The sequence below is a fragment of the Ahaetulla prasina genome, chromosome 2, assembly GCF_028640845.1.
Source record: "Ahaetulla prasina isolate Xishuangbanna chromosome 2, ASM2864084v1, whole genome shotgun sequence".
NCBI classification, from domain to species: Eukaryota; Metazoa; Chordata; class Lepidosauria; order Squamata; family Colubridae; genus Ahaetulla; species Ahaetulla prasina.
Window position 1 is genome coordinate 183,061,248 of NC_080540.1, and position 26,053 is coordinate 183,087,300.

Consider the following 26,053-nt stretch of genomic DNA (forward strand, 5'->3'; position numbering starts at 1 on the left):
GACAAGAAACAATGGATGGAAACTAATCAAGGAGAGAAGCAACCTGGAATTAAGGAGAAACTTCCTAACAGTGAGGACAACTAACCAGTGGAACAGCTTGCCTCCAGAAGTTTTGTGTGCTTCATCACTGGAGGTTTTTAAGAAGAGACTGGACAATCACTTGTCTGAAATGGTACAGGGTCTCCTGCTTGAGTAGGGGGTTTGACTAAAAGACCTCCAATGTCCCTTCCAGCTCTATTCTATTCTATTCTATTCTATTCTATTCTATTCTATTCTATTCTATTCTATTCTATTCTATTCAGTTCAGTTAAAGTCTTGTCAAGAAAACTGCAAAGACTTGTCCAGGTGGTCAGATTTATATAAAGTCTCTCATAGATGACCAAAAGAGGATACCTCCTTCTCCTCCTTGTTTCCCAACAATTCTCCACTTTTCCCAGAGAAATCCTCATCAAAACCTCCTACTTTGAACTTTTGTTCCCTGCTGACACTGCTAAGTTCAGAGTCAAGGACCATTTTCCCCTCCATCCTACCTTTCAGATGTGGTAATTAAGCATTACAACCAAAGTGAATAACTACTCCAAGAAACTGTGTGGGGGAAAGAGTTTAGTGCCAGTTCCACCACCTGCATCAGTTGCTTAAAATAGATTTACAGATGCTGTACTCATATTCAGCTGTAGAAACTGATATACTATGGTTTCTAAACACTGCATCTAAACAAGCAGTGTGTCTAGCTTTCTAGGACTGTTGCATTAAATCGTTATCTAATTAGAATGTCTATTTTTTCAAATAATCTTCAGTGGCATACACCAAGCATTCTTTGTTGTTGTTGTTGTAGTAGACAATGTGATTATTAATCCAGTGTTTCAGATTTTAAAAATACTTGTTCTGTCAATGGCATGTGACACTTGCAGCACCCAGACAGTGTCAGAGGAGCAAAGGGCCAAAAGACAGGAACTCAGCTGGCTGAGAAAGAGGAGAAGCTAGTATAACATCCCCAGTATAACATGAAGAGGCCTATTTGGTTTTATTGCCTTCTAATGAAAAATGGACACAGTGAAATCAAAGCCGATCCTTTTTCCTGAAGTGCCCTTGCCACGGATAAGTTTTGCTCACAGCAGGCAGCGCTTTGTCACAAACAATAGTTCTCCCAATCCTGTCCTGGAGAAAAGATACTGTGAATGCTTCTTTCAAACTGTGCCCACCAGAGGGCACTTCAGACTTCTCAAAGGAAGAGTTCATTCCCAAACCTTGACCGCCTCTGTACCTGTTTATATTGTCAAGCCTGGCCTCTACCCACCGGATTTGATACAAATGGAGGTTGAGGCGTGGGAATGGAACTGGGTGGTAAATTACTGGAAGAACCTCAAAACTGGGCCCTCCACCCTCCATCTTTCTGTCTGTCCTGTCACCTAGTTTCCACTTCATACCACAGTGTACGCCACCGCATAGGCGCTGAGGGCAGCGTCCTTGGAGGGGAACGCCTTGCAGGCTGCAGTGACCAGGAGAGGATTGCCAGTGCAGGCTGCTTTGTCCGTGATGTAAATTGTGCCTGGGGGTGGTTGGCAGCCCAGCACAGTGTAGTTTGGTTGGCACACGGACAGGAAATGGGGAGTCTGGTTGCCGGTCACCACTTGGCCTGCATTGGCAAAGATGGTGGTAGTGAAGAGGCCGAAGGAATAAACACCTATGAAAGGAAAAGGACAGGAATGAGAAGGTGGAGCAGAGCCTGGAGGCTCAGCTGGGTCTACGCAGGAGGGGCATTCTCCTCTTACCCAGGAAGCGGATCATACGGCGCAGAAGGGGATTGAAATAACAGCACTCGCCCGAGATAATGGTTTTCTCCTTATGCCTTGTGGGTTGGAAGAAGAAGGCAGCCAGCTCTCCAACAAGTATCTGGGGTGAGAGAGAGAAAGAAGCAGAATGAGAAATTGTACTTCCTCTTTAATAGCAGTTCTTTAAAGTAAGCTCTGTAAGGAAAAGGCTGGCCAAGGCATTTGCAAAGGGCTGGAGGACTCCTTCAAGATTCCTTATGTTTCATCTCATAAGTGAAGTACTGCTAAAACTTAGCATGGGAGGGGGGGATTTTGACAGGAAGTGACATTATTTTCTAGCCTCCCAAGGGTCCGAGAGAGGCCAGCCCAAGCCGAGGGAAAAACAGAGTATGTGTTTCCATGAGAATAAACATAGACACTTTCCCCCCTTACATCTGTAACTGTGATGAATTCTAGTTTTGTTAACCTAAATTTGGGAAGTGCTGGCAAAACAGATTGAAAAGCATTCTCCTAGATCAGAATAGAAACACATGTTTTTTACATTACTCTTGAAAAAAATGTAATTCTACCATAGATAGTATCTGTAGCAGTTCAGAGCACAATAGGACTACATCAGTGGGAATTAAGTTCAAAGCAAATCATAATTTTATTTCCATTTTCTCTTTGGTCACTAAGGTATTCCCAAGTGCTAATGAAATAAAAGCTGTATAGCAATGCCCACTGGGTAGAAAGGGCTGTCGGAGCAAGCAGAGCTCATGCAAAGGGATAGAGAAAGGAGATGCAATAGAGAAAAGTCCATTCAATGGATTAAAGTCATTTAGGGAAGCAAAGTGATGCATTGAGGACCTCATTAAAAAAAAAAGGGAGAGTGCTCCAGTCAGATCCACCCTCTTCAGCTTAGCGCTTTGCTGGCATTCTGCCATAAATTGTTGGGGGCCCAGGGTGGGGATAGGGAAGAGGAAACAGGCAATTGTCATGTAGAGGGTAGAGAAGATCCAAAGGGGTGGTGGTGGTGACAAGTTTGAGAGAAGCCAGAGGTGTGAGAACCAGTCTGTTCAAGGCCATGGAGCCTGGGGAAGGAATACAAATTGTACCAAGTGGCACCAAACATCCGAGCAGTTCTCAAAATACCTATACAGAACACCATTGGACAATGATGGACCAGTCATGTAGGAAGGGCTGGGGAGAAAGGAAAACTTTGTAATGCTTTGTGAGGAAACCTCAGTTCTAGCCTGCTTTCGCTGCAACCACTAATTCTTAATAAAAGAACGTATCACTTCAATCAAATGGAGTCGAGGGTCTTTCTTTCCTAGGGACCTAGCTGGGGCAAGCCTGACTGGAATAATAACAGCTGAAGTGAATAGGGTCTCTTTTGTGAAGCTGGGCTCAGACATCCTTATTGGAGTTTCTGGTCATTTTTTCCCACACAGGAAGAGGATGGTGGGGAATAAAAAGCAGGTATGTTGCACATCATACTGGTGAAAATATTGGATGGGAGAGATCCATGTTCAGGTATATGTTGAATTATCTGAATTAGCACTGCTCTTAATACATCGTGTTTTATGAGAATAAACGGGGAGAGAATTGTGTGCTTTCTCCTGAGCAATTTGAAGGAAAAGCCAGGTAAAAGTGTAACAATTAAAACATTACAGAAACAAATTTGGGTTGGTACATAGGTCATTCTGAAAATACCTATATGAGAGGCAACACCAATGAAAGCATCTGAGCAGACAGAATATGTGAATATAATATAATGTGAATATAATCATTCAGATGATTCTAATGGACTGGACGTGTCTTGTGAGCCCTCAAATACATCCTCACTCCATTTCCCAACAGAGCTTCAAATATGACTGGATGCCCTCATACTTCTCCCCTCTAGCAGCTCAAGGAAATTAATACCTCCACAGTGGAGGCCATGTTTATGTTATCATTGCCAAAGTATCCCAAGTTCCATTTACCAGCCCTTCCTCTTGAGGATTAGGTTAGATAGCTTTATTGATTAGCCTATAGGTCATATCTAAGCACAAAGTTTAAACACATATCCTCAATAAAGTCCCATACAAACAATTTTAAATAAAAGTAGGGTAAAATACAATAGTTATAGGAAAAAATACAATACCCTTCCGCTTGAAGGGTTCTCTCTCTTCCCAGATCCCTTGTGCATCTCTTACCGTGATGGTGGGGACAGCAGTAACAAGAGAGTAGACCAGGACTGGAGGTGCTCGGCTACTGTCCTCTGGCCCAGGATAGGGTTTGGCCAAAGTATTGTCATAGCAGAAGAATCCTTGAAAGTGCACCGGAAAAGTGTCTGAATACTCAAAGTGGTAAGCCAGCACCACTGTGCCAGCCATGATCCCCAGCTGGAAAAAGAACAGAATGGCACATCAGGATGGGAGACAAGGAGACCTTTCAGATCTCTGGAATCACAGATGGTTGCCACCTGACCATTATCGCATGCACATTTCTATGCATCTTTTCTTATTCAGATACCAGGTTGAGGAATAAGAGAGGAACCCAGCTTCCTGCGCCAAAATAAGGCTGCTGTGTGTTCCTCTCCTATATCCCTCCACTCCTGATTCCTTCCTACTTTTCCCAGACATTCCCCTTTTTACAATTCATAGCTCATAAATGATCCCAGGCCAATTCTCAGGGACTGAAGCCAGAGGAAGTGAACTGAATGTAGGCTTCCATTTGACAGGGGAGACGTTTCAGATATATGTCTGTTTTCTTCTGTCCATCCACTTTACAGGAAGCATCTAAATGCTCTTCACGGGATGGAAATAAATCTATTTTGCATTTATAAACAATGGCCATGTCCCATTTCCTCATTTTTAAAAATATGTCATGGAAATATCTAAAAATAAGTAGATGCATTTTCCAAATGGCTAGCCAATCAACAAACATTTGAGGACCTTTCTAGCTTTGCTGAAAACTTACACAGAAAATTTTGAAAACAGTTCTATTTCAGGAGAAGATATTCAGATTTGCACCCTTGTTTGTAAGTAGATATAGCCCTAGAACAATAGACTAACTAAATTCTTGACTACTTTAACATATAACAGAGCTGAAGTATTCTAGGCCAATGGTCACCAACTGGTGGTCCATGGACCACTGGTGATCCATGAGAAAATTTTGGTGATCCACAAAAAAATTATTTGCCTTTTTAATATTGCCCTAAATCAGGGGTCCTCAAACTATGGCCCCCTGGGACAGATATGTGCAATGAACGTTTGTGTTGCTGCAGAGAGTCTCCCCCTTCGGGGTCTTTTTGTAAGGGTTGGAAGGGGGAAGAAATTCTGACTTGGGGTCTGCTTTGACCTCCTGGTGCGGGGCTTTGGGTGAACGCTGGAGGGAAGTGCCGCTGGTGGCGAAGAGCCAGAGGGCCTTGTTCCAGTGGGACTGTATCATGGCCTGGAACTGGCTGACCATCTCAGCCCACTGAGCCTCCAGGCACCGGTGCCTGGCCTTGCACTCCTGCAGGTCTTCCCTCTGCTTGGAAAGCCTATGCTCCTAGTTCTCAGTGAGGTGCTTTTGCTGAACCTCCTTTTCAGTCAGATCCAATTTGAACTGAGTTGTTTTGCCAACTCTTTCTCCTGGTGGCTGCTTAGCTCCAACAACTGCTTCCTGTTGGGGCCCTAAGGAGCCCAGGCGGGGAGGCGAGGAGTGGCTGGGAGAGGAGGGGTGAGTAGAGGTTGGCAGGGTGACCCTCAACGTGAGTGACATTGAGTTAGCCATGCCCACCCAGTCATATGACCACCTAGCCCCGCCCCGCCCATCATTAGGCAGATGATATTAGTGGTCTCCGGTATTTAAAATTATGAATTTAGTGGTCCCTGAGCTCCAAAAGGTTAGTGACCCCTGTTCTAGGCCACTAAAAGAAAGGAGGGACACACTAGTAAAACTATGAGATATGGACTGCAAACAACCAGATGATTAGATGGTGTAAAACAGTTAAGGATACCAGTACACTCCCTTCTCACAATGACACCGGTTTTCCTAATCCTGATCTGTTAATGCTGGCCATCCTACCCACAATGACCTCCATATGTGGAATATGGAATACTGAAGACTAGTCATCTACCAAGAAGAGCAGGGCTGGCCTATATACAGAGATCCATCCAAGCAATGCTGTGAAGTACCCAAGCAGCTTTTCTTGTAATATAGCAGATGCATTGGGCAACTGTGGTTCAAGTTCTACTGAGCAGCTTCCAGGAACACTAGGAAAAAGGTCTTTGGTTCCAAGTCTTGAAAGAACAATCCCTGCAAAATGCAAAATCCCTCTATCTCACTACTACTCTTATAACCCTAAACTGAACTGGCTGCAGCATTTGAGTGTGGATAACTCCTTCCTAGTACTGTGAGAATGGCAGTCTGTGTGTGTGTGTGTGTGAGAGAGAGAGAGAGAGGGGGGGGGGAGAGGGAGGGAGGGAGGGAGGGAGACAGAGACAGGGAACTTGGTCAAATTCCCTGGTTTTCTTACCTCCACAAATACAAAACAAGGTATAATGGTTATGCTTCTCTTAAGTGCCTGCTTTCCACCAGCCATAGCAATTAGACCTGGACACGTCTGCAAGAAATAACATGATTTATAGGGTAGGGGGAATCCTCTAACACCCCTCTGCTATGTACATGCTAAAGAAAACCCCAAGAAGAAGTTGTACTCTATTTTAGGCAAGCATAACTCTTCCCTACAGGATTCCCCCCCCCCCGATATTTCCAAACACTCATGTGAACTCATATTTTAAGGCAGGTGTGTTCAAACTGGATTGTGTCCTGAGCCCCCTAAAACAATAAGTGAACATATATGCTCTCTCAAGAATTACTTCCCTAGGAATAAGCTGGGGCAGGGAATAAATACCATGGTTAATTTTTAATGATTACATTTTAATCTAAATATCAAAGGTGTTTGTGGTTACAATACGGATTTGCCCGCTTCGGCCTTTGACAGGAAAATTAGTAGCAAAGACCACAGAACATTTTGACAGAACTGACATTGTGCCTCCAAATGCCTGTTCAGGTTTTTTTAAAAAAAAACTGTGACTCCAAATTGCTTGTGACATTCTTCTCCTTCTCCCAGAAGTCCTACAGTTTGAGAATAGTTGCTTTAAGGTCAAGCAACAACTTTGATATTCTATATGAAAACTACCTGACCAAAACATCTCCTCTTTTGGAGTCCAGGTGCTCAGGTTTAGCAAACTCACCCTACCTTGTCAAGTGCCTTGTGTAAAGTATAAAGTCGTTCTAACAACTCAAGGAGGATATGGCATCTACAAGAGAACAAAATAATAATGCCTCTTAGGTTTTTTTAAAAAAAATTATGGTGATATATAATACAAGTAGTTTTCAGCTTATGACCACAACTAAGCCCCACATTTCTGTTGCTAACGGAAACATTTGTTAAGTCAATTTTACCCCATTTTACAATCTTTCCTACCAGATTTGTTAAGTGAATCTTTGCAGTTTTTAAGTTAGTAACACAGTTGTTAAGTGAATCTGGCTTCCCCATTGACTTTGCTTGTCAGACGATTACAAAAGATGATCACATGACCCTGGGACACTGCAACCATTATAAGTATGAACTAGTAGTCAAACATCTGAATTTTAATCACATGACTATAGGGATGCTGCAATGGTTGTAAGTGAAAAATGGTCATAAGCCACCCTTTTCAGTGGTGGTGTAACTTCGAACGGTCATTAAACAAACTGTTGTAAATTGAAGATTACCTGTAAAATTGGGGGAAATGAATATTTTAAAATACTATTTTGAAAAAGCAATACATAGACTGTATATTTTTCAAAGCTACCTTCCTGCCTTCAAATTTCTACTTCTCCTAAAATTATATTGTAGAAATCTTGTGCACGTTACTGTGAGCATGGATCAATGCAGGGTTTTCTTCTGAGTGAATATGCATTTTAATATCTAATGTACAAAACCAAACCATAAAGGTTCCAGGATCCAGCTAGCCAGCCAGTCAGCATCTGATTCTGAGGAGTCAGGGAAAAAGACAAATTAAAGTAGGTATTTTAAACTTCTCTCTCTGAAGGTGCTGAATTTTACTTTGGCTATGAGAAGAGTGTGTGGAAGTGTATCCCGAAATAAGACCATTTTTGTGAATTAATGGAATCAAAGCAGGATTCAGCTCAAGAATATGATAAGTATCTTATAGTTCAAAGCAGAGAACAGACATTTTGCAGTCTGTAGAAAAAACTGAGCAACTTTTATCATGGCTGAGAATTTGAACTCCTTACGAAATCTAAGAGGAACTTTTATAAGAGGAAGTTTTGCTACAAGACTTTTGAATATGTTTAAATTCTAGCTGCAAAAGGAAGCCCAGAAAAATACAGTCACCGCAGACACATTGATTGACCAAATCCATCATAAATAGAAGGCTAGGTGTTGTCCCATCAGTGGTCACTGCAGTGGCTTCCCATTCTTCAGACCAATTTAGTGGAACTGGAATAAATCTACCAGACTCAGTGGTCTAGCCAAACCCATAAAGCATTGTGTGGCATATTCACTTAAGACTGTGGTCTTGTTAAAAAACACAAGCATGCCTAGGAATACAGAAGCTCCAACTGTTTTTCCCGCCAGCAGGAGTATGTTTTAATGCAAATTTCATCATAGTACGATGTTACATAATCACTGATCCAACCATGTTAATATTAATTAAAAATAAATACTGTGAATATTTGCTCACATTCAAGTAGCAAAAATAAAAATGGAATTTTATAGTCAATTTGTAGAGACATTACTTAGTTATGCTTTTTTGTACAAATGTCAGTGCAATAGAAAATAATACTGCTCTATCTTCATATATAATAAGAAAAAAGATATGTCTTTACTTAGTCACATTCCCCCACTGTTTCTCCTAATCTCTGCTCCTTTCTTACTTCTCTTTGCAGCACATCCCTCTCTGGCCAAAGAACTGGAAAATCTGAATGCCCTACTTAGAAAGAAGCATACAAACTCAACTTCAAACAACATTAGTACATGTTAATACTGTATCTTATATTGCTTTATGCTATTTATTCTGAGCAGAGAATCAGGATTCTTGTGTAAATAAGTGCACAATTTGGATGAGAACCTGTAGCAGAGAATAATGATCACTATACATAAATGAGAGTATAAAACAGATTCCTCTATTAGAAACCCAGCTCATCCAAAATCTGAGTCCCCATAAATGCACAGGGATTCAAACTCTCTTCTCTCAGTATAGAAGAGGGTTGGGGCTGATTGCTTTCTCCCCCTTCCTCTTTGCATGATTGCCACTTCCTCCAGCACAGATTGGAGCCCTGCAAGAGACAGTCATGCTGCTCATGGGCTAGTCCAACTCTAGCACTGTAACCAGTGTTGTAAGAATCCAGCTGCAAGATCTATGGGCTGCCTGCCCTTTGGCAAGTGACCCACATCCATGGCAACTCATCAACCCTCTGAGCCCAGCTGAAGAAAAGTGGCACTCTCTGCCTCCGTGGTTTTGCCAATGGCATCAGTGACCATTTTGCTGCAAATAGCAATCAGGACAGCAAGAGTGTGTACATGTGTAGGCATGTGTGTGCGGTGAAATGATGCATTCAGCATTCTAAGAATGTAGCTTAGCAACACAGTCTTTTAAAACATGTATGCGCGCGTGCACATACACACACACACACACAGAGAGAGAGAACTGCAGTTGTCAAAACTGCAATAATGCTTATATGAATGGAGAAGCAGCAATGGAAAACCTAGACAGATATTGCAAGCTACCAGGAAAATCCCCTGCAGGAAAATCCCCCCACAGCCCAGCCGCTACATCTCTCACCTTCTCTCTGTAGGAGTGGCTTTTTAGGCAGCAGCCATGGCTTCCTCGGCCCACCTCAGTTCTTGTCTCCTCCTCCTTCTCTTTGGCAAGCAATTTTAACAGTCTGCCAGACGGAGCAAGGCATCCACGCTGATCACGCCAATATCGTAATTAGACCCTGGGTTGCTGGATGAAACGTTATTTTGCATTAGCAGCTGGAATGAGGGAGAGAGAGAGAGGAGTGCCACACATACATATGAATGCACACACGCGGGCACACACACACAAAGGGAGGAGATAGAGAGAAGGAGAATGCTTCAAGAGGGGATATTCAATGAAATGCTGGCTGTGTCTCTTCTGGGTCAGATGGGTGAGAGTCACACAATCAAGAAGGCTCAGCTAAAATCAATAAATCAAAGCTTCACTTCCAATTCTAAACAAGCCAGCTTGTTTGAACTGAGCTTCCCTGTAATATACTCATATAACTGGCCTCATATTTCTACCAATGATTAGTACTACAGGAAAAATGAAGCACTAACAATCCAAATTTGTTGCCAAATGTGCTTTAACAACAATTATTGAGTGCACACATTTCAAACTCACAGTCAGATTATACAGAAAAACATGAATTAATAGTTACAGAAAATGTAATTCAGAGATAACAGTAACTTATTGAAATAATTGTAAGAAGAAAGAAATCTGGCTTGCCTTTTTCTGTCAATTTTATCAGATCCTTCATAAAATTGCTTGAAAGATCCTTGTGCAATGTCAAACATCTGTATTTCTCTCTATTTATTTTTGCGACAGTAAAAGCAAGAGTTTGGTTGCTTTTTTGCAGAGGGAAATGGAAATATGGGGATCGTATTGTTAAAAACACCAATAGCATACGGCATTTAAAAGCTATCCTTTACATCTGGGGAGAGCAAGTGATGGTTCCTAAGCCCTTTTTGTGGCCCTCAAGCCCTTTGCACCTCCCTCAAAGGGGAAATTCACGAATACTACAGCACAAGCCCTAAAATAGCAAAAACAATAGCAGACGTACATCCCATAGTGTTTACAGCACTCTCTGAGCAGTTTACAAAATCAGTATATTGCCCCCAACAATCTGGGTCCAATATTCAAGCGCAACTCAGTTTGAAACTCAGAAAGTTTCCTCCACTGCCCATGTGAGGCACCCTGTTCACTCTGCAGCCTCCCAGTCCCCTCCCCCACCTGCCCATGAAAAATGTGGCCTTGGTTATCAAAACCGTTGGGTGCTTATTTGGTCGGTTTTACTTCAATTATACTGGAATTATACAATTCTACCATTCTCCAGCAATTTTACCCCATGTAAAATTGCTGGAGATAAAACAATGACAACCAAGTGCCTTCTGTCCATGGAATATGGTGAGGGAATCACTTACAGCAACCAAGCCAAGACTGAGGGGTGGAAGGGATCAAAGTGACAACTTTTCTCTCCCCAAATTGTAAGCCTTACAGCCCTTGCCTGGCCTCTGTGCCTGTCTTGGCACAGCTGTTGGCAGCTTTATAGACCCAAAAGAAAAGTGAAGGCACCACATGGTATGGACTTCTGAATAGATACTGTATATGCCATAAGGCTTGTGTCAAGTCGCAAAGCATCCCTGGCCTGCTCTCGAGTTGCCATAAGCAAGGGGGGGATGAATGAAACGGCATGGCAGCCAAGGATAGATGCACATTCCAGACTTATCTCTCAAGGCTGTATCCCAGGGTTACCTACAGCGGCCAGAGGGGAGTGGTCTCTATAACCCGCGAAATTCTCCGTTGGCGAATGTGATTGATGACACATCCTGGGGGTGGGGGAGGGAAAACAGGGTCATGATTGGGATGTAAATTACATAGGGTCAGAGCTGGCTTCACTTGGGAACATGCCGACATGAAGCTCCTAATAAATAACTGGATTTCTTTTGAAGCTTGGCTCCAGGCTCATGATTTAATTAGGGCATCCCTCCGAAGTCTCAGCTTGGTTTTCTCCCTGACCTCAGACTTAACTTCTAGTCATTGACACGGAATCATTCTGAAGAAACTCAAATTAAGTGAGAGAGTTTGGATATTATCTACTGGTTGTCCCAGATTCACATTTAGAGTACGTGAGAGAAGGTGTACAGCTGAGCCATGAACTGTATCAGCAGCTCCTTGGGAAGTTTGAGCTTTCTGAGTTGGCACAGAAAGAACATTCTTTTTTGTGCTTTTTGGATGATGTTTTTGATATTAGCTGTCCATTTTAGATCTTGAGATATGGTAGAACCTAGAAATTTGAAGGTCTCTACTGTTGATCTGTGTTGTCTAGTATTGTGAGAGGTGGAAGTATGGAAGGGTTTCTCCTAAAGTCCACCACCATTTCTACAGTTTTGAGTGTGTTCAGTTCCAGATTGTTTCGGTCGCACCACAAGGCTAGATCTTCAACCTCCCATCTGTATGCTGATTCATCATTGTCTCGAATGAGACCGATCACTGTTGTGTTATCTGCAAACTTCAGTAGTTTAACAGGTGGATCGTTAGAGATGCAGTCATAGGTATACAGAGAGAAGTGAGGACAACACACAGCCTTGTGGGGACCCTGTGCTAATTGTACAGGTATCTGATGTGATTCTGCTTAGCTTCACCTGCTGCTTCCTGTTTGTTAGGAAGCTTGTGATCCACTTACAAGTCTGTTCAGGTATCTGTAGCTGGTTTAGCTTAGTTAGAAGAGTGTCTGGAATGATGGTGTTGAATGCTGAACTAAAGTCTACAAAGAGGACCCTTGCATAGGTCTTTGGAGATTCAAGATGTTGTAGGATGTAGTGCAGAGCCATATGAACAGCATCATCTGTTGATCTATTTGCTCGGTATGCAAATTGCAAGGGGTCTAACAGCGGATCCGTGATAGTTGACTGCCTCTAAAAATACTTTTGTCTGATATGTTCAAAGCTTTGAGATTTTCAAAGGCAGCTAATGTAACCGCTCCAGAGGATTAACAAATGTTAATTTGCCATTTGCTGATTCTGGCAAATTATGTATATGTATTTGTAACAAATTTAAAATCAACCTTGTTCTATAGCTGTCACAAGAGTAATGGTAGTACTAGAGATTTTGATTGCTAGGAAAAAGCCATATGTGTTTGGCAGAATTTACTTTAAAAAAAAACCTGGTTCCCCATCTTTTCTTATATAAAATAAACCATCCTATAATTAACAGATCAAGTAGAAAAGTCTTAAACCACAACTGAGACAGACAATCACAAATATTTCCTCAGTGTTTTGCAGTAATTTTATAATGAAAATACTAGGTAAATTCTTCAAACTGGATGCTGTAAATTAAGAGACTCTCATGACAACCACATTTGCAATATAATCCAGAGAAAGGAGAGATTATTATGGAAGCATGAAAAATGGCCAAGTAGAAAAATCAAACTAGGCTTCAAACAGAGCAGAAAATCTATTTTTAAAGCAGGAATAACCTAAAGGTTAAAATAATGTTCTTAGGAGGGCTCAGCTGTGGTGGGTTTCAAATTTTTTACTACCAGTTCTGTGGGTGTGGCTTGCTTGGTGGGCATGGCTTGCTGGTCATGTGACTGGGTGGGTGTGGTCATCTTAATGCCACTCACTAGGCATGGCTGACTCAGGACGGAACAAGTCATACCGGCTAACTTGATGTGGGGACAATTAGGTGCCCCACAAGCTCCTCACCTTCCCAAACTCCTGACAGCCTAGTGCATGCGGGCACACATATACACACATTCTAAATTTCGTGACTTTTATCCACGTAGGAAGGTGAGCACCTTCTCCTCTAGCCCAGCATGATTGGCAGTTTGTAACTCAAATGTGGATAAAATCTCCAAACTTGGAATGGTGTGTGTGTGTGTGTGTGTGTGTGTGTGTGTGTGTGTGCACGCACACACATGCGTGTGTGAACAGCATGCCAAAGAAGATGTTCTTCTCCCAATCCCAGACATTGTTGGCATTTCCCTGTCTGGTGCATCCTCCCAGCAAAGGTTGCTGCTGTGTGTAGAACCGTGGAGGAGAAAGTTTGCAGGAAGCAGTTTCCTCTGAGTCCAACTTCTGCCTTGACAATCTCCAGAGAACAAAAGGAGGTGGCAGGGAAGAAGAGCTCCCTGGTCCTGCATGAGGGAGGCTGGCTCTTCTCGAAAGGGAATCCCTGTTTCCAATTATGAGTGGTAAGGATGCTAGCTGGTTGAGACAGCCTTCCCTCATGCTTTTATCTGTGTTAGTGTAATTTCTAATAAAATTATAAATATAAATTTTGGGAATCCTGCTCCTGGCTTATCTGAAAGATTAGCTTATCTGAAAGATTAGTGACTCACTGAAACCTGTTAGCTTTGGAAATGATACAATGATTATTTGAAACTTTGCAATTATTGGCATCCCTTTAAGTTTTCTACCACAGCAGAGGGCAACTTCCAATCTAGGTAGATCAGCTTGATAACACAAACAAAGCAACTCATCTTTAGATAGAATCTTTCATTAAGGCAGATTCAGGCCAACTCTGCACAGGCTAAGTGCCTTAGTGAAGTATGGCTTCTGATCTTTATATATTTATGGGTAATGCTGTCAAACACGCAGTGATATCCTATCCACACATCCTAGATACCACAATTGAAATAGGGATTAAATTGTGAGCATTTATACTAGGAGGAGATTCTCTCCAGCCTTTTCTTTCCAGTTTAAAACCACTGTTTCTAAGTATTTCAATTTCTATTGCAAGAATCTCAATGGCTCTCACATTATGATTTACACAACAAAAATAATATTTATAATTTACTGGACTCAGTTACATAAAAAGGATTACCAAAATAGCAATCCATTGGAGATGTAACAAGAATATTGCTTCTTTAAAATACATGTATTTACAATTCTTTACTAGTGTTTTATTAAGTTTGGGGAAATTATTGGATTGCATAAATATAATTATGTGACAAAAAACAAAATTTCTCTCCAACATCCAAGAAGCCCAGAAATAGAGTTCAAAATTTCTGAAATTTCCATCCAAAGTTTAGCTTTCAAAGGCAATGCTGGTTAGATCCCTAGGGCCTCCTTATGGGGCTGTCCTTTGGGAGGAGACCAAAGCACCCCTCCACTGACTTCCAGACATTTTCCACAAAGCCTTGGAGCATGGTGTACTTTGGGGGCCAAGGGGATGGGGGTTCATGGGAGAGGATGCCCATCAGATGTTGGGTGTCAGTGATTTAACATGTGTGGTATCCCAATGAAGGGTTTTGGCTTTTGAGCCTCTGGTGGGTATCTCCTGTGCCACCCTCTGTTGGAAGCCATACTAGGCCGAAGGCTTCCACACACTGCCACCCTCACTGTACCCTAAAGCAAAGCCTTCTATTCCAGAGCCCTGGGCAGTGGTGGGCAAGCACCCAGTCCAGCCCGCCAGCACTGGGATCCCACAGCTGATCCCAACCCATCCCAACACAGCTTCGTCAGGGGGGCATTGGCTTACCTCCTTCCATAAAGGCAAAGCTGTTGCCAGTGCCGGGCACAGAGGCAAAAGTGGAGAAGCGAGGGGAGGGTTGGGCACAAAGGTGAAGGTGTAAGAGTGAGAATCTGGGGTGCAGAAATGGAAAAGCGAGGGGACAGAATGGGGAGGAGGAGGTATAAGAAGCAGAATCCGGGGCACAGAAATGGAAAAGCGAGGGGGGAATGGGGAGGAGAAGGTCACCGCAAACTGGAGGGGATGGCTGTGGCCAAAATGGAAGCTCCAGGTGGCAGCACTCACAGCAGGTGGGGGAGGGGGAACAGCAGTGGCCAAAAGAGGAGCTCCAGGTGGGGAGGCAGCCCTTGGGGCCCTGGGAAAGCACAGGCTTTTCAGATGGGACTTGCAGGAGTCCGACTCCCAAAAAGTAGAAAGACTCTCTCTCTCAGGCAAGAGTAGCAGGAGACAGAAGCAGCAGCTGCTGACCTGGAGAACACATGATGGAGCCCTCCATGTGTTCTCCGGCAACCTGTTTTCCCTCCTCCACTCTCTGGCTGGGAGACAGTTTTTCGCAGCACTGTGCTGGTCGTGGTAAGTCCAGAAAGTGCTGCGCCAGAGAGAAAAAGGATTCAACCTGTTTCTCTCTGCCTGGCTTTCCAAATGGGACTTACACTTACAGGACCCAAAGCGCTGTGCTGGAAAGATGCTCCCCCAGCAAGAGAGCAGGTGGGGGGAGAGAGAAAATAGGTTGCTGGAGAACAACGCTCCATCTGACCAGCAGCTGCTTCTTTTCTCTACCCGCTTTGGGGACCCATCTGGAAACCAGGCACAGAGAATCAGCCAGGTTGAAGGAACCGGGCTTGAAGCAGTTTTGGAAATTGTTAAGGACGACCGCTCCTCGGCCCAGCCATATGTTTTCAAGCCCGGGCTGTTTAGAGTGAAAAGCTATTGCAATAGCTCGGGCTTGAAAATGCATGGCTGGGGCCAAAGAGCAGTCCTCCTGTAGTGTCCCGCTCCTCCGCTGACGGCTGGGTCCGGGAAATCCGAATCAGGCTTGCCTCTGCAGCTCTGCCCAAAGTCCTAGCAAAGTCCTCAGAGCAGGCAGGAGACCAGTAAGTGACTTCAGCAAGATAAGTTTGACTTTTGCCTGACTCAGAGACTGCCAGAAAGTAGCTCCTTTATATAGGCCATGGGGTGTGGCTCCATGACTCAGCACTCATTAAGGCCTGCCCTCCTTCCTCTGTTGCCTCCGCCTCCAATCTTCTGATGCGAGGGTCACACCAATCAGCTGTTCTTGGGAGTAAACCTCCTCAGGCTCACCTGCTGTGGAGGAGGGGAGGGGTCTAGCTGCCCGCTTGCCTGGGCATGGAGTCAGGGCTGGGGCAGGAGATGCTCCTTCTGCAGTTTGTGGGGCATGGAGCCAGGACTGGGACCGGAGGCATACATTCCTCAGTGTTGGGGAGCAGGTAAGAAGGCCCCGCTGCTCTGAGGGCGGCAAGACACAACACTATCCTCACCGCAGGGCCCTTCCCCGGGCTGACGATCGGGATGCGGTCGGGCCGGGTTCTGCTCGTGGAAGGCCCGCACCAGGTCCGGGCGTGACGCCGGAGGCGCTGACCCAGGTGAACTCGGTCCCGCACTTTGCCACGCAACCAGGTATTGGAAGCGCCTTCAGCCAGCGGGAGTCGCAGATGCTGTGCACCTCGCATCTCCGCCCGCCCCGCCGACAGCGACGGGTGGCGCCGGCGCGAGGGGAGTGGTCTCTATAACCCGCGAAATTCTCCATTGATGAATGTGATTGATGACACATCCTGGGGGGGGGAGGGAAAACAGGGTCATGATTGGGATGTAAATTACATAGGGTCAGAGCTGGCTTCACTTGGGAACATGCCGACATGAAGCTCCTAATAAATAACTGGATTTCTTTTGAAGCTTGGCTCCAGGCTCATGATTTAATTAGGGCATCCCTCCGAAGTCTCAGCTTGGTTTTCTCCCTGACCTCAGACTTAACTTCTAGTCATTGACACGGAATCATTCTGAAGAAACTCAAATTAAGTGAGAGAGTTTGGATATTATCTACTGGTTGTCCCAGATTCACATTTAGAGTACGTGAGAGAAGGTGTACAGCTGAGCCATGAACTGTATCAGCAGCTCCTTGGGAAGTTTGAGCTTTGAGTTGGCACAGAAAGAACATTCTTTTTTGTGCTTTTTGGATGATGTTTTTGATATTAGCTGTCCATTTTAGATCTTGAGATATGGTAGAACCTAGAAATTTGAAGGTCTCTACTGTTGATCTGTGTTGTCTAGTATTGTGAGAGGTGGAAGTATGGAAGGGTTTCTCCTAAAGTCCACCACCATTTCTACAGTTTTGAGTGTGTTCAGTTCCAGATTGTTTCGGTCGCACCACAAGGCTAGATCTTCAACCTCCCATCTGTATGTTGATTCATCATTGTCTCAATGAGACCGACTATTGTGTTATCTGCAAACTTCAGTAGTTTAACAGGTGGATCGTTAGAGATGCAGTCATAGGTATACAGAGAGAAGTGAGGACAACACACAGCCTTGTGGGGACCCTGTGCTAATTGTACAGGTATCTGATGTGATTCTGCTTAGCTTCACCTGCTGCTTCCTGTTTGTTAGGAAGCTTGTGATCCACTTACAAGTCTGTTCAGGTATCTGTAGCTGGTTTAGCTTAGTTAGAAGAGTGTCTGGAATGATGGTGTTGAATGCTGAACTAAAGTCTACAAAGAGGCCTCTTGCATAGGTCTTTGGAGATTCAAGATGTTGTAGGATGTAGTGCAGAGCCATATGAACAGCATCATCTGTTGATCTATTTGTTCGGTATGCAAATTGCAAGGGTCTAACAGCGGATCCGTGATAGTTGACTGCCTCTAAAAATACTTTTGTCTGATATGTTCAAAGCTTTGAGATTTTCAAAGGCAGCTAATGTAACCGCTCAGAGGATTAACAAATGTTAATTTGCCATTTGCTGATTCTGGCAAATTATGTATATGTATTTGTAACAAATTTAAAATCAACCTTGTTCTATAGCTGTCACAAGAGTAATGGTAGTACTAGAGATTTTGATTGCTAGGAAAAAGCCATATGTGTTTGGCAGAATTTACTTTAAAAAAAAACCTGGTTCCCCATCTTTTCTTATATAAAATAAACCATCCTATAATTAACAGATCAAGTAGAAAAGTCTTAAACCACAACTGAGACAGACAATCACAAATATTTCCTCAGTGTTTTGCAGTAATTTTATAATGAAAATACTAGGTAAATTCTTCAAACTGGATGCTGTAAATTAAGAGACTCTCATGACAACCACATTTGCAATATAATCCAGAGAAAGGAGAGATTATTATGGAAGCATGAAAAATGGCCAAGTAGAAAAATCAAACTAGGCTTCAAACAGAGCAGAAAATCTATTTTTAAAGCAGGAATAACCTAAAGGTTAAAATAATGTTCTTAGGAGGGCTCAGCTGTGGTGGGTTTCAAATTTTTTACTACCAGTTCTGTGGGTGTGGCTTGCTTGGTGGGCATGGCTTGCTGGTCATGTGACTGGGTGGGTGTGGTCATCTTAATGCCACTCACTAGGCATGGCTGACTCAGGACGGAACAAGTCATACCGGCTAACTTGATGTGGGGACAATTAGGTGCCCCACAAGCTCCTCACCTTCCCAAACTCCTGACAGCCTAGTGCATGCGGGCACACATATACACACATTCTAAATTTTGTGACTTTTATCCACGTAGGAAGGTGAGCACCTTCTCCTCTAGCCCAGCATGATTGGCAGTTTGTAAACTCAAATGTGGATAAAATCTCCAAACTTGGAATGGTATGTGTGTGTGTGTGTGTGTGTGTGTGCGCGCACACACATGCGTGTGTGAACAGCATGCCAAAGAAGATGTTCTTCTCCCAATCCCAGACATTGTTGGCATTTCCCTGTCTGGTGCATCCTCCCAGCAAAGGTTGCTGCTGTGTGTAGAACCGTGGAGGAGAAAGTTTGCAGGAAGCAGTTTCCTCTGAGTCCAACTTCTGCCTTGACAATCTCCAGAGAACAAAAGGAGGTGGCAGGGAAGAAGAGCTCCCTGGTCCTGCATGAGGGAGGCTGGCTCTTCTCGAAAGGGAATCCCTGTTTCCAATTATGAGTGGTAAGGATGCTAGCTGGTTGAGACAGCCTTCCCTCATGCTTTTATCTGTGTTAGTGTAATTTCTAATAAAATTATAAATATAAATTTTGGGAATCCTGCTCCTGGCTTATCTGAAAGATTAGCTTATCTGAAAGATTAGTGACTCACTGAAACCTGTTAGCTTTGGAAATGATACAATGATTATTTGAAACTTTGCAATTATTGGCATCCCTTTAAGTTTTCTACCACAGCAGAGGGCAACTTCCAATCTAGGTAGATCAGCTTGATAACACAAACAAAGCAACTCATCTTTAGATAGAATCTTTCATTAAGGCAGATTCAGGCCAACTCTGCACAGGCTAAGTGCCTTAGTGAAGTATGGCTTCTGATCTTTATATATTTATGGGTAATGCTGTCAAACACGCAGTGATATCCTATCCACACATCCTAGATACCACAATTGAAATAGGGATTAAATTGTGAGCATTTATACTAGGAGGAGATTCTCTCCAGCCTTTTCTTTCCAGTTTAAAACCACTGTTTCTAAGTATTTCAATTTCTATTGCAAGAATCTCAATGGCTCACATTATGATTTACACAACAAAAATAATATTTATAATTTACTGGACTCAGTTACATAAAAAGGATTACCAAAATAGCAATCCATTGGAGATGTAACAAGAATATTGCTTCTTTAAAATACATGTATTTACAATTCTTTACTAGTGTTTTATTAAGTTTGGGGAAATTATTGGATTGCATAAATATAATTATGTGACAAAAGCAAACATTTCTCCAACATCCAAGAAGCCCAGAAATAGAGTTCAAAATTTCTGAAATTTCCATCCAAAGTTTAGCTTTCAAAGGCAATGCTGGTTAGATCCCTAGGGCCTCCTTATGGGGCTGTCCTTTGGGAGGAGACCAAAGCACCCCTCCACTGACTTCCAGACATTTTCCACAAAGCCTTGGAGCATGGTGTACTTTGGGGGCCAAGGGGATGGGGGTTCATGGGAGAGGATGCCCATCAGATGTTGGGTGTCAGTGATTTAACATGTGTGGTATCCCAATGAAGGGTTTTGGCTTTTGAGCCTCTGGTGGGTATCTCCTGTGCCACCCTCTGTTGGAAGCCATACTAGGTCAAGGCTTCACACACTGCCACCCTCACTGTACCCTAAAGCAAAGCCTTCCATTGCAGAGCCCTGGGCAGTGGTGGGCAAGCACCCAGTCCAGCCCGCCAGCACTGGGATCCCACAGCTGATCCCAACCCATCCCAACACAGCTTCAAGGGGCATTGGCTTACCTCCTTCCATAAAGGCAAAGCTGTTGCCAGTGCCGGGCACAGAGGCAAAAGTGGAGAAGCGAGGGGAGGGTTGGGCACAAAGGTGAAGGTGTAAGAGTGAGAATCTGGGGTGCAGAAATGGAAAAGCGAGGGGACAGAATGGGGAGGAGGAGGTATAAGAAGCAGAATCCGGGGCACAGAAATGGAAAAGCAAGGGGAATGGGGAGGAGAAGGTCAAAACTGGAGGATGGCCAAAATGGAAGCTCCAGGTGGCAGCACTCACAGCAGGTGGGGAGGGGAACAGCAGTGGCCAAAAGAGGAGCTCCAGGTGGGAGGCAGCCTTGGGGCCCTGGGAAAGCACAGGCTTTTCAGATGGGACTTGCAGGAGTCCGACTCCCAAAAGTAGAAAGACTCTCTCTCAGGCAAGAGTAGCAGGAGACAGAAGCAGCAGCTGCTGACCTGAGAACACATGATGGAGCCTCCATGTGTTCTCCGCAACCTGTTTTCCCTCCTCCACTCTCTGGCTGGGAGACAGTTTTTCGCAGCACTGTGCTGGTCGTGGTAAGTCCAGAAAGTGCTGCGCCAGAGAGAAAAAGGATTCAACCTGTTTCTCTCTGCCTGGCTTTCCAAATGGGACTTACACTTACAGGACCCAAAGCGCTGTGCTGGAAAGATGCTCCCCCAGCAAGAGAGCAGGTGGGGGGAGAGAGAAAATAGGTTGCTGGAGAACAACGCTCCATCTGACCAGCAGCTGCTTCTTTTCTCTACCCGCTTTGGGGACCCATCTGGAAACCAGGCACAGAGAATCAGCCAGGTTGAAGGAACCGGGCTTGAAGCAGTTTTGGAAATTGTTAAGGACGACCGCTCCTCGGCCCAGCCATATGTTTTCAAGCCCGGGCTGTTTAGAGTGAAAAGCTATTGCAATAGCTCGAGCTTGAAAATGCATGGCTGGGGCCAAAGAGCAGTCCTCCTTAATAGCAATGTTCCTCATGGGCCCTGGCATGCCTTCCCCTCTGCCATCAGCCATGGGAGGAAGGTAAGGCCACGAGCCTGGTGGGGACAGTGGGTGGCCCACAGCAAACTAGGCTGCAGGCAGCATGGCCTGGAATGGAGCCATGCTGGGCTGTGGTGGCTTAGCCAGCCACACGAACTTGGTGGGGACTGGGGGGGGGGGCGCAGCAAATTCTGGGGAGGGGTGGGGCAAGCACAACTTACCTGTAGGCAGGAGGAGGCAGCTCAGTTGGGGCGCAGGGCAGGCACCATGTGGGAAGGCAGCTTAGGCAGGCAAGCCACCGGAGAAGTGAGGAGGGACGGGGGGGGGGTGGGGTTGCGAGTGAGCAGCGACCGGGCGACAGGTTCAGGAGTGTGGCCAGCCAGCTGTCGCTAAAGGTTCGGCAACCCAGGCCAAATTATCCCTACCTGTTCGCATGAACCGATAGAAATCCATCACTGGTGCTCAGGGAAACAGCTTTCATTTTGCAGTTCTTAGAAGTTATCCTATGGTGCTTAGAAGTTATCCTATGGTGCTGGAATGAATCAAGTGAGTGTGTGTTGGAAGATTACAGGGTAGTTCAAAAGATCGCAGCAAACCATGGCTAGAGATACATATGAGAAAAGATTTGGTTAGCTTGAAGTCTGAGGACAACATTTCCTTCTGAAGAAGCCAGGAGTAGGATTTTAAGGAGGATGCTACTGATCTCCAAAATACATAGCAAAAATGAGTATGCTATAAATTTCATACAGTAATGCTATTCCAAATGAGAATAGGGTCTATGCATAAAAGTATAATTCAGTAACATTCCTTGGACATAATCAAGGTTAGGAAGCCTGCTCCTCCAAAAAGCCACATCATCACCACAAATCAGTAAATCACTAGCTACATACACCACTTGCATTGTATTCTTGAAGAGTATCCTGTAAAACTAACTATTTCCTCTTTACTAATGGGTCTTTCCTTAATCTGGTGCCTTTCAAAAATTCCCAGTTAGAATTGAAGTCATACTTCTTGTTAACAATGAATATTCCAGTGAAACAAATTCTATTTTCAAACACAGGTCACAATTTTGAAGTACTTTACATTTTAAATTTTAAAAAAATATTTTGAAAGACTTATCATTTTAACTGTTCAATGTTAACTGTTGAACAATGCAGTTCAATGTTCAAATATTTTAAAATTTATCATTCCATTTTTTCATTTTTTTTAAAAAAACTGGAATAAAGTTGTTATATTAAATATATTAGATATCATTTGGAGAAGTTAGGAAAACTTTTGAAAACTCAGTTAGGCCTGATATTTCAGTTTATTCTTCCAATTCCATCCTAATGTATTTTGCTAAATAACTAGAACTTGTGAAAAAGTTAATTTATTTATTTATTTATTTATTTATTTATTTATTTATTTGATTTTTATACCGCCCTTCTCCCGAAGGACTCAGGGCGGTGTACAGGCAGAATAAAACGAACAATACAAAATACAATTAAAGCGGAATTTAAAAAACTTATTTAAATTAGCCTGAAAATTTAAAAAATTTACCATACACTAAAAAACCCCATTTAAAATTAATAAAATTTAACATTTAAAATTCAATTTAAGCCAGCCCCACGCGGATAAAAAGGTGTGTCTTCAGTTCATGGAAAGTCCGAAGGTCAGGTATTTGGCGTAAACCGGGGGGAAGCTCGTCCCAGAGTGGGGGAGCCCCCACAGAGAAGGCCCTTCCCCTGGGGGCCGCCAGCCGACATTGTTTGGCGGACGGCACCTGAGAAGTCCTCTCTGTGAGAGCGCACGGGTCGGTGGGAGGCATGTGGTAACAGCAGGCGGTCCCGTAGTACCCAGGCCCTAAGCCATGGAGCGCTTTAAAGGTCGTAACCAACACCTTAAAGTGCACTCGAAAGGCCACAGGTAGCCAGTGCAGTCTGCGCAGGAGCGGTGTTACATGGGAGCTACGCGTAGCTCCCTCTATCACCCGCGCAGCTGCATTCTGGACTAACTATATATTATATTAAATATAATAGTATATCTTCTGCAAATAAAGTAAATACAGGTAGCCCTCGACTTACAACAGTTTGTTTAGTGACCATTCAGTTACAACGGCATTGGAAAAAGTAACCTATGACCATTTTTCAGTTATGACCTTTGCAGCATCCCATGATCATGTGATCAAAATTCAGACACTTGGCAACTGGTTCATATTTATGACTGTTGCTGTGTCCCAAGCTCATGTGATCCTCTTTTGTGACCTTCTGACAAGCAAAGTCAATGGGGAAGCCAGATTCACTTAACAACCATGTTACTAACTTATCTACTGCAGTGATTCACTTAAAAACTAAGGCAAAAAAGGTCCTAAAATGGGGCAAAACTTAACAAATGCCTCACTTAACAACAGAAATTTTGGGCTGAATTGTAGTAAGTCGAGGACTACCTGTAGAGTTTATCTTTTTATTCCTTTAATTTGTGAATTAAGATGAAGTGCTAATATTAAGGTTTCTAAACAAGTGCTTCAAACTGAAATGGCAGACAACATTAAAGCTATGGCAAAGGAAAATGAAAAATTGTTTTAATATTAAAACATTAAGATTCTTTAAAAAATCAAGCAGCATGGTAGATTCTGTTTTAAAAATTACATTATCAAATATCACAATCGAAACTTCCATTTATATGGGAAGGTTCAATATCTAAATTTGTGGATATAAAAAGAAAATTTACTATAGATCTATAGTTAGATCTATATGCCAAATGTTTTTACTTTCCAAGGCTTTTATAAAAAACAGATAATATAAATGTGTGGAAGAAAGCACTGGTACTGATAATGTTACCTAGTTTGGGTAATGAAACGTCTAAAAGAAAATAAGCAAGCTCAGAGAGCACCAAAGACCCCTCGTTTCAAACCTGAGCTATAAATATTCCCCTGTATCAGTAGACTGCATTCCAGAATTGAGATTCTTATATACTTTCAAAAGAGTTAATGTGAAATTATTTACAATAGTATAGCTTATTATATTTTTACTTTTAGCAATTAAAAGCTACTGGAAATAGGAACTTCCTAATTAATTTAACAGTTAAAAAATTGTGTACTAAAGTATGATCTTCTTGAAAAATGTGGATAAAATTAAAATCCTTCACAGAAAGATTATCCGTAAAACTTATATATACATTAATTAATAAGAATAATAGCGTGGAGGCGGAAGACGTGCTGCAAGAAGAGACGGGCTGTCTTGGTGGCGGTGGGCAGCCCGCTGCACGGGATGAAGTGTGCCATCTTGGTGAGCATGTCCACCACCATTTCTACAGTTTTGAGTGTGTTCAGTTCCAGATTGTTTCGGTCGCACCACAAGGCTAGATCTTCAACCTCCCATCTGTATGCTGATTCATCATTGTCTCGAATGAGACCGATCACTATTGTGTTATCTGCAAACTTCAGTAGTTTAACAGGTGGATCGTTAGAGATGCAGTCATAGGTATACAGAGAGAAGTGAGGACAACACACAGCCTTGTGGGGACCCTGTGCTAATTGTACAGGTATCTGATGTGATTCTGCTTAGCTTCACCTGCTGCTTCCTGTTTGTTAGGAAGCTTGTGATCCACTTACAAGTCTGTTCAGGTATCTGTAGCTGGTTTAGCTTAGTTAGAAGAGTGTCTGGAATGATGGTGTTGAATGCTGAACTAAAGTCTACAAAGAGGACCCTTGCATAGGTCTTTGGAGATTCAAGATGTTGTAGGATGTAGTGCAGAGCCATATGAACAGCATCATCTGTTGATCTATTTGCTCGGTATGCAAATTGCAAGGGGTCTAACAGCGGATCCGTGATAGTTGACTGCCTCTAAAAATACTTTTGTCTGATATGTTCAAAGCTTTGAGATTTTCAAAGGCAGCTAATGTAACCGCTCCAGAGGATTAACAAATGTTAATTTGCCATTTGCTGATTCTGGCAAATTATGTATATGTATTTGTAACAAATTTAAAATCAACCTTGTTCTATAGCTGTCACAAGAGTAATGGTAGTACTAGAGATTTTGATTGCTAGGAAAAAGCCATATGTGTTTGGCAGAATTTACTTTAAAAAAAAACCTGGTTCCCCATCTTTTCTTATATAAAATAAACCATCCTATAATTAACAGATCAAGTAGAAAAGTCTTAAACCACAACTGAGACAGACAATCACAAATATTTCCTCAGTGTTTTGCAGTAATTTTATAATGAAAATACTAGGTAAATTCTTCAAACTGGATGCTGTAAATTAAGAGACTCTCATGACAACCACATTTGCAATATAATCCAGAGAAAGGAGAGATTATTATGGAAGCTATGAATTTTAATTTATTAATTTAAATAAAAACACTTCTTAAAAGATTTTTCATTTTAAAAGATTCCTTCCTAATTTTCAATTTCTCCACAGGAATTGATTCCCAGTAGTACGCGCAGGGAAAAGAGTGCCGCCATCCGCCGGGCCTGGAGCAGCCCCGCCGCGAGGGCGACGTTGGAGGCGCCCGCCTCCACCACGAAAGGCCGGTGCGGGTCGGGATGTCCTGGGATGGGCCCGGTGACGAAAGCCTTCCTGAGAGCCGTGAAGGCTTCCTCCCGCGGGGACCCCACCGAACGGGACCTTCTTCTGAAGGAGCTGGGTGAGCGGAGCCGCCAGCGTGGCGAAGC

General features: G+C 43.3%; 1 protein-coding gene across 1 annotated transcript in view; it reads right to left on the minus strand.

Annotated features, from left to right (window-relative positions):
* Window positions 1-26,053, minus strand: part of PLPPR2 (phospholipid phosphatase related 2) — a 53,302-nt gene that overhangs the window by 20,695 nt on the left and 6,554 nt on the right. Inside the window, exons 2-8 of the mRNA XM_058172877.1 lie at window positions 21,825-22,000; window positions 9,575-9,739; window positions 6,982-7,042; window positions 6,256-6,342; window positions 3,947-4,135; window positions 1,773-1,893; window positions 1,428-1,684 (exon numbers count right to left, since the gene is read on the minus strand). Coding sequence (XP_058028860.1) covers window positions 1,428-1,684; window positions 1,773-1,893; window positions 3,947-4,135; window positions 6,256-6,321 — 633 coding nt within the window. The 5' untranslated portion in view covers window positions 6,322-6,342; window positions 6,982-7,042; window positions 9,575-9,739; window positions 21,825-22,000. The remainder of the gene's footprint in view (window positions 1-1,427; window positions 1,685-1,772; window positions 1,894-3,946; window positions 4,136-6,255; window positions 6,343-6,981; window positions 7,043-9,574; window positions 9,740-21,824; window positions 22,001-26,053) is intronic.